Source organism: Catharus ustulatus, chromosome 3 (genome assembly GCF_009819885.2).
Source record: "Catharus ustulatus isolate bCatUst1 chromosome 3, bCatUst1.pri.v2, whole genome shotgun sequence".
Taxonomy (NCBI): Eukaryota; Metazoa; Chordata; class Aves; order Passeriformes; family Turdidae; genus Catharus; species Catharus ustulatus.
In genome coordinates this window covers 93,904,365-93,919,806 of record NC_046223.1, presented here as the reverse complement: position 1 = coordinate 93,919,806, position 15,442 = coordinate 93,904,365, and the positions used below count along the sequence as shown (strand labels likewise).

Below are 15,442 nucleotides of genomic sequence, written 5' to 3'. Positions count from 1 at the left end.
ATCTTACTTGTTTCTTGGGGGTTTTGAGAAGATTAGATATTTCCTCATTCCAAACTCATGCTTGATTGAAAGTGTTCCTTTTTCCTAACCCACACTCAAACTCATCATCCCTCTACATCAGGCTGCTTTGTCAATCCTGACCCCAATGGGTACTGAAATGACTCTTCTACTTAATTTTATTGCTTATTGAACCAGGGGCACTGTATTTCGGTGCAGTGCTGAGCTCTCTTAAGCTGAGCCCTCCCCTTCAACAAGGCTGTCTGTCTTTTGGAAACTCTAGCTGGGTGACACTGGTGAGAGTTCAGAGATCAGAAAGACTATTTATATTTTCATGGTCTGTCCTGGGATAAGATTACATTAATTTGTGTATATCAAAGTTAATCACTTTTACTTTTTACCTTTTGAACTACAACTATTCTAAGACCACCATGTTTGTCGAGAGATAGAGAGAAAGGAAAAAATATTTGGAAAGCAACTACTTTTAATTTTATTAGAAGATACGGTGTTCCATAAATGACCTTTTGTGCAAGATCATTTGTGGATGGTATTATAAAAATATTAAAAGTAAATTGTCATTAACTTTTTGCTTAGGTGTACACAGATGTATGCTGCCTGTAGCTGGACAAGGAAAGAGATCAAATGTACTTAGCAAAGTAAAACTCAGAAATAAATATGCTTATTTTCTCTTTCATTTTTTAAAGATTCTGACATTTCCATCACAGGTCCACATATGTCACCTGTATTTGGCAGCCCTCATACCCACGTGAGTGGGACCAGTCCGTTCATGCAGAATCCCACATGCATGAGAAAAGGGCTTTACTGGAATGCTCTTTCTTTCTCTTAAACTTAAAAAAACCCCAAAAAAACCCAAAATGAAACCTTACAAAAACATGATGTGTTAAACAAAAAAACTCCACAAACCCTGCAGTTCCCATCCCTGTAGTCCAGCTTCAGCAGACACATCAGCAGGCTTCCAGAGTAACTTTTGGTCTCAGCACGGTGTCTATTTGAAAATTACTTCAAAGCAAAATTGGGTGATGGCAGGGAGAATGAGCTTCACAGATGCTGGATGAAGATGAAAAGGGAACTGAGCAGTGGATTTTGGCTTTTGAGGGTGTTTTGTGACCCTTATAAAGTGAAGGGATCAGCAAACTGATTTCCACTGTTTTCAAACCTGCTCCAAGTATCGGTATAGGAAAGTGAGTGGTATAGCCAAACACAAGAAACTTTCGTTTTGTTTTGGAGAGATTGCATATCTGCTAAGTGTGACATCAGAAATAGAGTATAGAACATATTTTGCTTCATACATTTCTGATTTCAGGCTAAAACCCAAGAATGGCAAACACTGTTCTTGTTGCAAGGTGAAATCACCACCCTCTTTAAACAGGAGACACTTTTTACAGAAAACATCTACTGAAGGAAAAGAAAGGGCCTCCTGTGTGTTTGGGTCCCTGCCTTGTCGACCTGCTCACAGGTGGCAGCTCTCTGTTGGCATGCAGCAGGCAGCCCCCAACCCCTCTGTGGCACACAGTGCACACTCACTGAGCCACATTTACTGTGAAGGAGGGGGCATGGTTGAAGGAGAAGACAATTTGAACTGGTAGTTTTTGATTTTACAAAAATGGAGATGATTCACCCTGCTTGAATACTTTCTTCTCTGTAAACCTGTATCTACATTTTGGTAACCTGAAGAACATCACTAAGGTCTGTAATTTCTTTTTTTCCCCCATCTTTTCATGGTGAAAGAGAAAGTGCCACCTCGGGAAACAGCATATTAGAAGAAGTGTATGTTTGCTTGGTTTTCAGAATTTTCGACTCAGTATCACACCACTACCTCTTGATTTACAGGCATTAGAAGAGCCGACCAAGCCTGCTAGTGTGACTGAAGGCACTGCTTTGGACACTCGTTCAGAGGTAGTGATGTTATTTATCTTTCAGATCTATATTTGAAAGCAAAAAGCAAAGTTTAAGTGAGTGATCCCTCCTCCCTTTTCAGATGTGCTCCCCTGCTCAGCTCAGACAACAAACAGAAGAGCTGTGTGCTGTCATTGATCAAGTCCTGCAGGACCCCTTGACTATGGTAACCTACCAGTATGTGAAATGAACTTGTTCTCTTCCTTTCCTTTTGTCTCTTGTCATTAATATGTCCATTCTCTGTTGAAAATAATTTTCCAGCGCCGGTGTGAGTCTTCTCCAAGTTTTCTGCAGATGAGCGCAGAGTCAGATGTTGGCAAGGTAGGTGAATAAGCACACCTCCACAGCAAGGGCTCTTTTCAAGTAAATATAAAGGCAGGCAAAATCAGTAGGCAGTAGAGGCTGCTGCAACAGTAAAACCAATGGCAACTCAGAGCTGCAGCTGAGAAATGCAACATGAGAAGTCTTTGGTTGTTAAAAAAGCACGGAAAGACAGAACTATAGCCCTGGAGTCAGTGCAGTCTTTGCTGCAGGAGGCTTTCCTGAAGTCAGGAGGAGATATATTATGAGAGAGAAAGACTGTATTAAGGCTTCAGAGGCTAAAAATCTCTCATGCCTTGCCTGCCATATGGCAGAGGCTTTGGCCTTCTCCCAGACTTTATCCCATCCATGTATCCTTACTGCAAAGCAACCAGTGTTTCTAGCTTTGATGGCTGGAAGAATCTTTCAGAACACAGGGTTTTTTCCAAGTTCATTATTTATTTTCAAATAATGGGAGTATTAAATTAATGGTTGGACTTGCTCTGAAGTTCTGATTTCATTTTAAGTCTTACCACTCCCAGAAGGAGGATGTCTGCAATATCTATTTCTCCTGGATATGTAAGAAATAGGTAGTGAGAGGCAGGGTTAATTATTTTCTGTTTCTAAACTTCTGGCTTCATTGAGTTATACTGATGTGCCTTCAGAAGGATGGCTAACCAAGGGAAGAAGGTCTTGTATTCAGTTGGATCTAAGTAAATTTAAGTTACTCATCGTAACTCTAGGAAAGTGAAAATGGCAGAAATCCAACTGAAAATGGGAGGAAAGGAATTTTTGGCATATGAACACATCAAAATGTTAATCCATTCAAAATATCCTGCTGAATGTCCAGTCTACCATGCAAGAATAGGGCACAGGTCCAGCATTTCTCAGTGGCTATAATGAATATACAATTCAAATTTAATTTCCGTTTTTGAAAGTGCTGCTGTCAATCAGCATGCAGCGGTGAATTGGACTCCAAGAGGCTGAAAGAAATGTGATAGCAGGAGAAGGATGGGCAGACAGTGTTATTGAGTGTGTTTTCCAATGCCTGAAGAGTCTGGAGTGGTTAAAATGCAGCTACCAAGCTGAGTTAGAGTATCTGAAAACCACTTCCTTGGGCTATTGAGAATGGAAGGCATCTTTTAGCAGTCATGAAATCAAATAAAGGGGGGGAGGGGAAAGGTGAGCTTAACAGGATATAGCAGAGGGACCAAGTTAAAAGTGGTGAGGATCTCAGAATGAGGTAACAAAATGCTTCACAGAGGGTAAAAGAAGGTCATAGATATGGAAGAAAAAAAAAGAGCTGATAAGTAAATGCTTTAGAATTGTTGTGGATAAGTCAAATTAAAGCAAATTCTTGCAAATGAAAGCATAGAGAGGTAATATTTTGTGTTTTGTGAGCAAATGCAACTTCAATTTCATGGGGCAATGATACCTATGGGTATCTAATAAGAAGAATTTTGTTATGAAAGTTCTCATATTAAATGCCATCCTCAATAGAGCAAGACCTATGTTTTTGAGCAGTAAAATTAAGTAATATTTTCTACAATAAACATACAAGCCAAACTTAAATGTGTCTTACTCTCATGTATGGTGTGAATCTTTCTGGAAAACTTAAGTTTTCCTGAATTTGAGCAATTAATAAATTCTCAGAGCATTGAAAATCTCTTAGAGATACTGTTCAGAGTAACTCAACATATTGATTATATATCTATTTGTTTTTTTATAAGATGTCAACAACACTGCAGAGAGCAGCTGGCCGTGAAACCAGATATGTAAGTACTTTTACAATTGCTCTATATTTTGCATGCAGAAATGCTTACTTTGTCTGCTCCTAAACAATCCTGGGTGAGTCTGAACAAGCATCTACATGTGATATCAGATGTTGACTAGCATAGACAAGCACATAAATTACAGTCTGTAATGTAGTGCCATTTAGTGCTGGCATTTGAGACTTGAGGTTGTCTTCCCACAGCAGTAAACCCATCCTGGGTGGAATCTCTTCATGCTGTGTCTGTTGATAATTTTACCTGTGTGAATATGACATTAAAACTGATTTCCTCTCACACTTCTTGTTTCCTTCAAGCCTGGGGCAAGAGTTCAGCTATTTGGTAAACAGACTGCTTGTTATGGGTGCTGAAGGGTGTATTTCTTTGGGCTCAGCCTGCACTGAAAGGGACTTGCATTGGTAGAAGTCCTGTAGTTCTTGCTTATCCTTCAGAATCTGCGGCTGATCCAGACTTTTCTTTCCAAGATACAGAGCTGGCTGGAAGCCCACAGTTTAGATGCATTAAAGCTGTTTTGTCGCATACACACACTTTCCAACAGACAATGAAAATATCTATATTGAGTAATTTGTTCAATTATTGAAACATTAAACCCAATTAACATTTTAATTCTCTCTAGTATACTACAGGTTCCACATTTTACTTGCAACTCATTTAGTCATATGGTGAGAAATCTCAGTTTGCTATTCATCATTCAGCATTTCTATTGAACCTCAAATCAAAGCTGTGCTGGCAAAGCAACAGAGGTTTCCCAGTTTTATGCCACCACAATGCTTGACTGATCAATTCAATTTTGCTTCCTGAATGTGGCAGTATGCATATTTTATTGCATACTGTGATTTTTGCTTGATAGATTGTGCTGGCTCATACTAATTAGGAAGAATATCTGAGGAGAGCATTTTAATGAAATAAAAGAGTGTACTTCAGAGGTAGTCTTTGAGAACAGAGTATATTTAATAACACTCCAGTGCAAATCTCCAACTCCCAAAGCTGGAACATGGACATATACCATAAATTCAGGTATCCAGCTTAGGGAAGCCTAGGGATAGCATAGAAAATCACCCTCACAAACACTTTTTTTTTTATTTCCACCAGAACTTTCTAGATGAATGAAACAAATCGATATTTAAAAATATGTTTGGGAGTAACACAGAGGTTTATTAGAAGGATAATATTTCCTATAAATTGTACAGGTGTGTTGAATTTTTTGTGTGTCAGGAGACAGACTGGGGTCCCCAGGCTGGGCTGTGGTGCCTGAACTTGATGGGTCCAGGTTCTCCTGTACTCTGCCAGTGCTGTACTCTGCAGCAGAGTCTCCTCATGCATGTATCAGGTGTCTAAGATAGCATAGGTGCATCACAGCTCTTGCTTTGCTTCTTTAGTAGACTAGAAAAAGGCTATTTCTGCCCCAGTTAATAATCCAGATGATGGTTTGTCCTGTGGCCATTAGGTACAGGGCACACAGAAGTGGTTTTCCATGGAGTTTTCTTCTTTTTGTATTTACATTATCTAGTATTGAGATGCTTGTCAAAATGTTCTTTTGAGGACATTTTTGGTTAAAAGAGGAGCTTAAATTTGTTCATGAATAATGTTAAAGTATTATTTATAACCACCACATGAAAAGGTATGTATGCACACATAATATTGCTAATTACTTCAATAGGTTATATAGAGTAGTAGGTTATAGGAGTATGTTGAAATAGCCTGCCATTTAACAATTAAAATGTTATGGATTTGCCTTGGCCTCAGCTAACTTTTATCTTCTCATGAGCTTCAGAACCTTTTAAGGGTGTAAATGATTGTACAAACAGCAAGGGAGTATATAAAAATGTGAAAACTAGCTTCAGTTTATACCAGCTGACAACTAAGTATTACAGTTGTAATTTAACAACTTTTAAAACTGTATGGTCTTTGATATGATTCCATTCACCATTTAATAATAATGCATCTATGTTGGCTTTAGGGATGATACCACTGATTTTTAATAATAATACATTGATTCTCTAGATAGGAATTTCTCATGATTAACTGGAAAAATGGATGGCCATATAACGGACATGTATGCTTAAGAAGGATTATTCTGGTTCTTCTACTGTAAAATGAGAAAAGGTTGAGAAGGTACTCAACCCAGTACTATTCATAATGTTAATAATGTTGATGCTGCAAATTAACAGACAATGGCAGGCTCAGAAAAATAAGATTTAAATTTCAAGATTAGATCAAGATGAAAAAGGGAAATTTTGTTGCACTTGGAAAAAAGAATTCCTAAAATCTTAACAGGCATTTGATTATACCTAAAAGTAAACTGAAAATTGAAATGTTTAATATTCTCTCATACCACTGCATCAGTGGGAAAAGCTTCTGTAGCTAAGCTAAGCCTAGTGCTGTACCGGGATTTTTTTTTGGTCATCATTAAATTCACAAAGATATTGCATGTAATGCTGTATATATTCATCTTTTTTACAGGCTAACCTTTACAAATCGGTGCCTATAGTAACTGAGAGTCAGCTGGTATGTATAGCACAGCAGTGATACACTGTTTTTCAAAATTTGCACAAGCACAAAATTTTACTAATTATTTGCTTTTTTAGTTCTTTGAAAAAAAGCCTTCAGTCAATATCTTTTTACAAAGCTGCATTGCTTCTACAGAGTTGTATTGGGATTTTTTCTACACTGAATACATACCTGTTTTAAGTAGCTATAAATCCTGACACTACGTGTAAATCCAGGGCCCAAATGCCAAACTACAGAGCTCTGCTGAATCTTGAAGTGTATGACAGCAGTACAGTCAGCTGCTGGTTCTTGGACTCTTTTAATATTTCATTTGTACAGTTTTGTTTAAATGCAAAAAGATTCTAGCATTTATTTTCTTCTTACACTCTGTTTTACGTCAAAGTTTCTTTAATGAGTGAAAAGCAAGGGTAAGATCAAGTAACAAAGGGAGATTATATATCAGATGTTCATTTTAGCTCTGATCACAATTTCATCTTGTTGGAGCCAACGTTCCTGAAGAAGAGTCAGTAGAGAAATCATAGAACCTGCTCAAGTAGCAGTGACCACTAATGAATGCTTAGGGAAAAAACAGGAGATGTGGATGAGAATTTTTTCCCTTGTATTTCAGCTAATGGAATCTTAGGGACTTCCTGAATCTATTTCTTCACCTAGCAACCTGTTACTGTATCTTCTTTCACTATTTTTTCCAGTTACTTTTTGAATTTTGTTATATTTTGGTCTTTATAACATTCTCTAGCAATTGGCTTTACTTTTAAGTTATGCATGGTGCAAAATAGTACTTGATTTCTTTGTTTTAAACCTATGACTTTACCTCAGTTCTTTTACTGAAATAGAATATAATTTTTCTTTCTTCACTTTCTAAATAACAGCAATTTTTTTCCTAGGTTTTAGCAATAATACCTAGACCTAACACTACCAGTCATCTCTGTTTCATGTAGAAAATTAAAAATTGCTTGGTCACTCTTTGAAAAGTATGGATGCTGTACCATATCACTGATGATCCTTCTGACCCTTTTCTGTGTCTCTTTCAGGTTTTTGTTTTTGAGATTGGGATACTAAAATCATAAACTGATTTTGGCATAGCTTTGAATACAGGACTTTCTATTTACATGAGGATGTGATAAGGTCCTTTATTGCTATTTCTATTCCTTTCTTAACGATTTATAGTACTTTATTTAGTTCTTCTTACTTGTATTGAGCAGCAAGCCAATGTTTGCACAGAAATGTGCACAATAAACCCAAGATATATTTCCTGAGTAGTGAGAACTGGTTTCTCAGCTAATTAGTTCATTGGTGTACGAGCATGAGCAAATTTAGGATGTAGTTTAGTTTTTTTTGTGGTGGAATGTATCAATGCTGAATTCAGTTATGTTTCACCTGCCTTTTATCATTCATCCACTCAGTGTTGTAGGATCTCTCTGTAACTCTCTTTGCACCAATACTTTTAGTGCAAAATATTGCACTAAAAATTTTTAGGGGATTAGTATTACTTAATTAGTATTACCAGCAAACTTTGTCACCTTAGCAGACATTCTTTTCTATCTGATCTGCATCCAAAATTCAAAGCCCAGATTCCCAAGCAGATCTCTGAGGAACTCTTGTTTGTGACTTGTTCTAACCCTGCTGCTGTAGACAGGGACATCTTTAACTAGACGATGTTGCTCAGAGCTTCATCCAACCTGACCAGGCTTGGAGCATCCACAACTTCTCTGGGCAACCTGTTCCAGTGCCTCACCACTCTCACAGTAAATAATTTCTTCCTAATACATAATCTAAACCTTCCCCCTTTTAGTTCCAAGCAAATCCCGCTTGTTCTGTTACTGATGGAATGGGGTTGCAACTGGGACCTGACCCACCAGTTTCAGCAAGATCTCAGGGACGACCAGTGTCATAACAACAGGGGAGAAAATTAAAGGTGAACATGCCCATGCATCTGCCAATGTTCAGTCTTCTGACTTTCCAGACAGATATTATGCAAGGGTTATTTTCATGCAAAATACCTTCTGTTCCTGAGGGAGGATGGCCCTGTCCACCCTGCCTATAGAGAGGCACCCTGGCCCAGCCTGTAGCTTATTTCTGATTGTGCACTTGCTGACCTGGGCCAAACCCATGCCAGAGAGTGCCATGGGTCAGTATCACTGATTATGGCCAGCCCTGGAACTTGTGCTTTGGCCCTGTGCAATTTGCTGAAAGTTTTGTGTGCATACAATGGCAGCTGAGTGCTACCATAACAGCCTTTACCAAATTTTTATGTCGTTGTAGGAAGACCAACAGTTTCCTTGGCAAACCTTAGTTTTAGATTGTTTCTCAGCATGTCAGCTGTGACATTTGTCATCAAAGAAAGAGTTCAAGTTCTTAGTTTTGGATCAAAGATTTGGTGTGACTTGTCAGGGGGCTAATAAAGCATTTAGAATTCTGGTTGCTGGCTGATATATGTCACTCTGTTAGCAGAGTCTGACATAAACATATGACTCAGTCAGCACTTGAGTACATGATGTTGTTTAGAAAATGATTTCTTAAAAGCATTTCTATAGCATGCTTTTGGAAGAGGGTTCTTACAAAAGGAGAGGAGATGATTTCAATGGGCTTTTAATTGCATGGTGACATGGTGTGGAGGAGTGCCAGAAGGTGATGTGTCCTTTATCTGCATAATAATGACTTGACAACAATGGTACCTTTCTTTTTAAATTTATATTTACTTTTATGTTGAAACCCAGACAAGTTGTGGATGCTTTTCAGAAATGTTGATAGAAACATAAATATCTTTTGGTGCATCCTACCAAGATGTAGTCATTAACTATGGACTATAAATTCATTAAATAAGCGCTGCTTCTTTGAAAAAGTTGATCTTTGTAATGAAAACGTTTTTGATGCAGCTTGACAGTTACTATTCTTAAAAAAAAATAGCATCACTGCATGGCTGATATTTTTGCTTTCAGTTGAATGTTTTTCTTACCTGAAACAAATGAAAGGGCCCCAGTCTGTGGAGAAGAGGGAGAGTGGAAAACACAAATCTAAGGGAAGATATTTTGTTCCCTGGGCCCTGCTCTGCCCGGGTGTGCCCCTGCCTGCCTCTACTGCCTTCACCTCAGACCCAGGGCTGTGCTCTGTCCTTTCCCAGGGCACAATTTACCCTCTGCACCCTCCCCGCCAATGGACATCCCTCCTGCTTTGTCCTTGCTGGATGCCTGCAGATTTTGTTTTAAGGTGGTCCATGAATCAGTTTACATGCTACATCCAGCAATCTCAGCTGCATCATTTTAAGCTTAGTTTCATAGTAAGCTTCTCTTTTTCCAGACTGACTGATGAAGTGTATTGCTCATATAAATAGACAGCATGGTCTTATTAAATATACATATTTATTTTATACATAAATATAATAGTGAATCAAGCTTCTTCTCTGCATTTTTTTACCTGGCTGGATACTGAGGATGGGGAGCTGTAACAACACTTATTTCTCAGTCCCAGCTGGGCAAGCTGTCCCTCTGTGCTGCAACCACAGAAGGAGCCCCATGGCAGTCCTGTTGTTACCTACATAATTTGTGACAGAGACCATTTATTTTCTGTGGGTTAGTCATAACAGAGGAGAATACAATTGACTCATTAAAATGTTTAAATTCAATCACAGATCTTCGAACACTTGTCTACTTTTTTTTCCAGTGAGAAAGTACACTTTTTCTTCCTTTTTGGGTCAGTGAACATGTCTATTTTAAAATTATCCCTTAGCCTCTGTTTGGAGTTTATGCCACAATGCATCTTGTCAGATTTTACTGTAAAAATTAAAAAAAAAATCACAGATGCACTAAATGGAGAAGTTAATAGTCAATTTTTTTGGTAGACTGGCTGCTAACCAAGGAATTTTTTCTTGATTAAATAATCCAATTTGTCTGAAATGATGGGTATAATATATGCATGCTGATCAGATTCTCTAAAATTGTACTTTTTCAATGGAACCCTTAAAGATTGTCATGAGCTGACTAGCTCTAGTGCTGGCATCATCGGCAATGGAGGGCTCCAGTGGGATGCACAGAGGAGTTTCCTGAGCTGAGAGAACCTCAGAGGGAGCTGGAGAGAAAACCTGGATGGCCAAGCTCAGAGCTTGGTGGTGAATGGAGTTAAGGCTGGCAGGTGGCCCATCTCAAGAGGTGTCCCCAAGGCTCAGTGTGGAAGCCCATTCTGCTTAGTGTCTTTATAGATGATCTGTATGAGAGGATTTAACACACCCTCAGCCAGTTTGCAGGTTGAGTGTTGATCTTCTGGGTAGGCGGGTTCTGTGCAGAGGGATTTGGACAGGATGGGTGGATGGGCTGAGGCCAGTTGTATGAGGTTCAACAAGGCTGAGTGCTGGGTCCTGCCCTTGGGTACAACAACCCCATGCTGAGCTATAGGATGCGGGAGGAGTGGCTGGAGAACTGCCCAATGGGAAAGGACCAGGGTGTGCTGGTCAACAGCAGCTGATCATGAGCCAGCAATGAGCCCAGGTGGCCAGGAAGGCCAGTGACATCCTGGCCTGTAGCAGCAATGGTGTGGCCAGCAGGAGCAGGGCAGGGATTGTCCCCCTGTGCTCAGCGCTGCTGAGGCCACACCTCGAGTGCAGTGTCCAGTTCTGGCTCCTCACTGTGAGAAAGACACTGAGGGGCTGGAGGGAGTCCAGGGAAGGGCAAAGGAGCTGGGGAAGGGTCTGGAGCACAAGTCCTGTGAGGGGCAGCTGAAGGAGCTGGGGGTGTTTAGCCTGGAGAAAAGGAGGCTCATAAGAGACCTCATTGCTTCCTGAAAGGAAGGTGTAGTGAGGCAGTGATAGGACAAGAGGAAATGGCCTCAAGTCATGTCAGGGAAGGTTTATATTGGACATTAGGAAAAATTTCTTCAGGCTGCACAGGGAAATGGTTGAATTGCCATCCCTGGAGGAATTTAAAAGATGTGCAAATGTGGCTCTTAGTGATACAATTTACTGGTGGACTTGGCAGTGGTAGGTCATTGGTGGGACTCTGTTATCTTAGAGGCCATTTCCAATCCAAACAGTTCTATTCTACATTTGTAACATTTACAGTACCTGAAATCAATAGTATGTCTCCACTTTTGTTACTCTGTCTTAAAATTTCCACTCATTGGACATAACATTCTGCAGGTATTTAAGAGATGTGTAGATGGAGTGCTCAAGTACATGGTTCAGTTGTGAACTTGCCAGTACTAGGTTTATGGTTGGACTCAATGATTGCAAGGGTCTCTTCCAGCCTGTGTGATTCAGTGACTCTATGACTCTGTAGAATCCAGCACACAATCACTGGTATTGTTCCTCAGTAAGACTTTTCCTAACTTGCTTCTGCCTGGGTGTAAGTTAACAGCATCACAGATTGTCCTTCCTTGTTTCACAGTTACTGTTTTGAGGGGCCCAGTGTGAAAGCAGATGTGTGGCTGTGCATAAAGTGTGACTTGAACTTATCAAGCTGCAGCTGAGCAGCCAGAAAAAAATAACAGCTAGCAAAACCCACAAACCGTGGTCTGACAGCTCAGTAGCTATTTTTGTCAGTAATAAACACATGCCAATGATGAAGTTCTGTGCCTAAAAGCAGCTCTTGGCACTTTTTCCCACAATCTGTATTAGAAGTAGTCCAGGCAGCATAATGCCTGAATAATTTTGGTGGTGAAACAAGTCATTAATAAAATATTTTAAAATACAGTCAGTACAACCCCTCCAGAATTTACTTGTCTAAAAAATATTCTATAAATAGTAAGGTATTTTATGTGATTCTTCTTCTCATCTCTTTTCATTCCTGGGTGTGCTATGGGTCAAGACAAAACCTGGTGTCATTCGTCCCGTGCTGGTGAAAGGAAAGAGTGCACAGCAAAAGGAGGAGCCCTATCAACCAAATCCTTTTAAAAAGTACCTTGAAGAAATCAGTGATCAAAATATTGAGCAGGTGAGTAGCTCTCATTCTGAAGGGTTTTGTAACCTCAGCTAGTTTCCTTAAAGATGAAGGAATAAACATAGATCCTTGTTTTGTCCTGGTCTCTTCTTTTGTTCTTTTGTTCTTTTTTTTTTTTTTTTTTTTGCAAAGTTAGATGATTCCCCAAGGGGCACTTGGCTCCTAAAGGAAAGTCTTCAAGCTGAGATGGGAAGCTGGTTTTCTATAGGACTATTTTTTGTGGTGATGTAAAAACCTGTATGTTGAGGAGAGGACCTTTACATGAAGTCTGTAAGAAACATAAAAAAAGAGGATTGAAGTCCTCTGCTTCCCTGTCAAACAGGTGTCTAGATCATATCTAGTAGAAAGCGCTCCCTTCATCTGGGGCTCAGACCTGAATCTTCTCTGAAGAGAAATGACAGCAAGGTACACAACTTCCTCTCCAAGGAGGAGAGCAGAGGAGCCCCAGTGTGTTTCTGTTTTCCTTCCAGTGCTCCCCCAGGTCCATATCTCCCCCAGGTCAATATCCATGTCCCTCCACAGACTGAGGGAACAGTTCTACCACATGTGATGGTGGGGCAGCAAAGATGATGTCTCCTCCCACAGCATTCTGCATGAAGCTGTAGGATCACTTTGCAAAAACACACCTTGAGCTGTATGAGGCATTATCTCAGAGAAACTCCAGATAAATAGCTGTGACAGTCTTTCCTCATGCTTTTGTGTTTGTGTGCATTATTGAGGAAAAAATCCTTAAATATGATAAACAATCCGAATGTCCCTGTAAGAGTTTGTACAGAGACATTGTACATACCATCCAGTATGCTCCAAATCTTCCATCTGGAGGGAAGTAAAAGGAAGCCAATAGTCCTCTTGTCAGACACCATGTGAATTAAGTACCTTACTAATTGAATTTCTCTTACTCCTGTGCCTCTCTACTCACATTAGACATTTTAGCAATGGCAGCCCTCTCTTCTTCCTTTTAAAACATAATTTAATTAAGAATTTAATTTTAGCTCTTTCCATTCCTCTCCACAGCTCTGACTTGATATAGAAAAGTCCAAGAACTCCTCAAGAGTACTGCAGCAGTACAGAGGAAAATAGCTGGGGTATGAGTGGGTTCCAGCAACGCATGGGTGGCATCAGAAGGTTTCCATAGAGTGTAGACTTTATATAAAATATAAGAAAAAATGAATAAAAATAGTGATTTACAATTTGGCTTTGAACTTTTGAGGTTGAAAGTGAATATTTGAGTTCAGTGGCTACAGGTATCTGGACTTGTTGCTAGAGAGCTCTTGCCCTAGGCCACTTCAGCAGAGCCTTCCTGCAAAGGCAGGGGCAGTTCAGACCTCCCTTTTGTCAGGGCTGGGCACTGATTATGCTGACTGTAGTCTTACTGATGAAAGGGTTCAGTAATCACCAAACTTCATATTTTCAGACAAATGCAAACCTGGGGTTATTGTCAGAGCTTGAAGCATTATGACATTTGAAGCTAACTGTGGAAACCAATCAGCTTGGAAACCAACCAAATTACTTGTGGCACATATTACTGAAATACTGACAGCATAATAATGTTGTTGCAACAGAAGGCAAAATTATTTTATATAAAAGCTGCACATTAAAATGAACAAAAAAATACTGCACTGTCTTTAATAGATGAAAAAGTTAATGTCACAATTTATAGGTTCAGTTTTACTTCCTTTATTTAAACAAATTATGTTGTACGCTTTATAGTACTGATAAACTGGCATTTTGTAAATTGGTACTAAGCTAAATAATATTACAAATGGCTGAAAAGTACTTGTTATTTTAGAAGTTCTTTATTAAGACATATTTTTTATTAAAAAATAAGTAGTGATCTGTATTCAGATGGGTTTACTCAACAGAAACAGGTTTTGTTTGTGTGTGAAATGGCTATATGATTCTTGTTGTGGTCTCATAGAACAATTAATAGTATAATAATATTTGGATCTAGGGAAAACACTGAAGTGCTGAACAAGACAGCATATGCTCTTAATTTCAGCTCCTGCCTCCCAGAGTGGATTCATTGTGCTGATATTATATCCCTTGTGGGTGGAGTCTTGGATGCCCAAGTGAGGATGTGCACAAACTTACAGCACCTGTGAAACTTTCCTGAGGGATTTTAGTGCCTGTAGGAGGCTGCAGCACTGACTGTGGAACTGGGCTTGGTGCCAAGACAACAGCTTGAAAATTGCTCTGGTTGTCTCTAACCATGGGGTTTTTAGCCTGTAAAGACTAATGACTCATTCTCCCGCTTCACCTGCTCTCAGTAAAAGCATTTTTGGCTGCATGGCGGCTGACTTCCAAAGAGGGGGAGTTCTTCCTACAAATATTCCCCCCAAATTGGATAAATTTACTGCTTTCATGGGATATAAGAGCTGGGAATTAAAACTAGGAGACTGGGAGCTAGGCATTCTGATCTCTGTGAAAGAGCCAGTGCTAATCTGTTCTCAGATAAGAACTTAGCAGGCATTGACTGTGGCTGTGGGCCAAAGTGCTCATAGTGTTACAGATTTTCCCTGTTTTTCTTTGAAGATTTTCCCAGTCATGCTGAGAGGTTCAGCTCTTATATTTCTATTCTCTCCCTCTCTCTGAGTTTTCTTTTCCTTTCTTTCTAATGCCATCACCAACAACCTCTCCAGGTAAAGTGGCTGCCTCTCCTTCATGTAGCCCATCTTGAAAGGACAGAGCCTTTCAGACTGCATCTTTGAGGAGGGTAGAGAGTAGATGAGATCCCAGATGGCCTCAGCTTTATTAATTTATCTCTTTTGATTTTTCTTAGACTTCTGCAGTAACTCTCTGCCCTGCCAAACCTCTCAGTGTGACACTGAGCACTGGTGACTATGTGGGTGACATTCAGTTTGAGACATAATGATGCAGCCAGCTGTAACTGCTGACCTTCAGCTTCACATCCCTTTGTTGAACACACTGTGTTTTCTGCACACCAGAGAGTAGCCTGTTTGCTCTTCGTTTCATTAAGAAATGTTGCTGTGTGGAAAAGTC

The 15,442-nt window shown here is 39.6% G+C and overlaps 1 protein-coding gene across 1 annotated transcript in view; it reads left to right on the top strand.

The window, feature by feature from the left end:
* Positions 1-15,442, top strand: part of LOC116994781 (muscular LMNA interacting protein) — a 110,437-nt gene that overhangs the window by 71,931 nt on the left and 23,064 nt on the right. The window contains exons 7-12 of the mRNA XM_033056716.1: positions 1,849-1,914; positions 1,997-2,080; positions 2,176-2,235; positions 3,945-3,989; positions 6,468-6,512; positions 12,311-12,436. Coding sequence (XP_032912607.1) covers positions 1,849-1,914; positions 1,997-2,080; positions 2,176-2,235; positions 3,945-3,989; positions 6,468-6,512; positions 12,311-12,436 — 426 coding nt within the window. The remainder of the gene's footprint in view (positions 1-1,848; positions 1,915-1,996; positions 2,081-2,175; positions 2,236-3,944; positions 3,990-6,467; positions 6,513-12,310; positions 12,437-15,442) is intronic.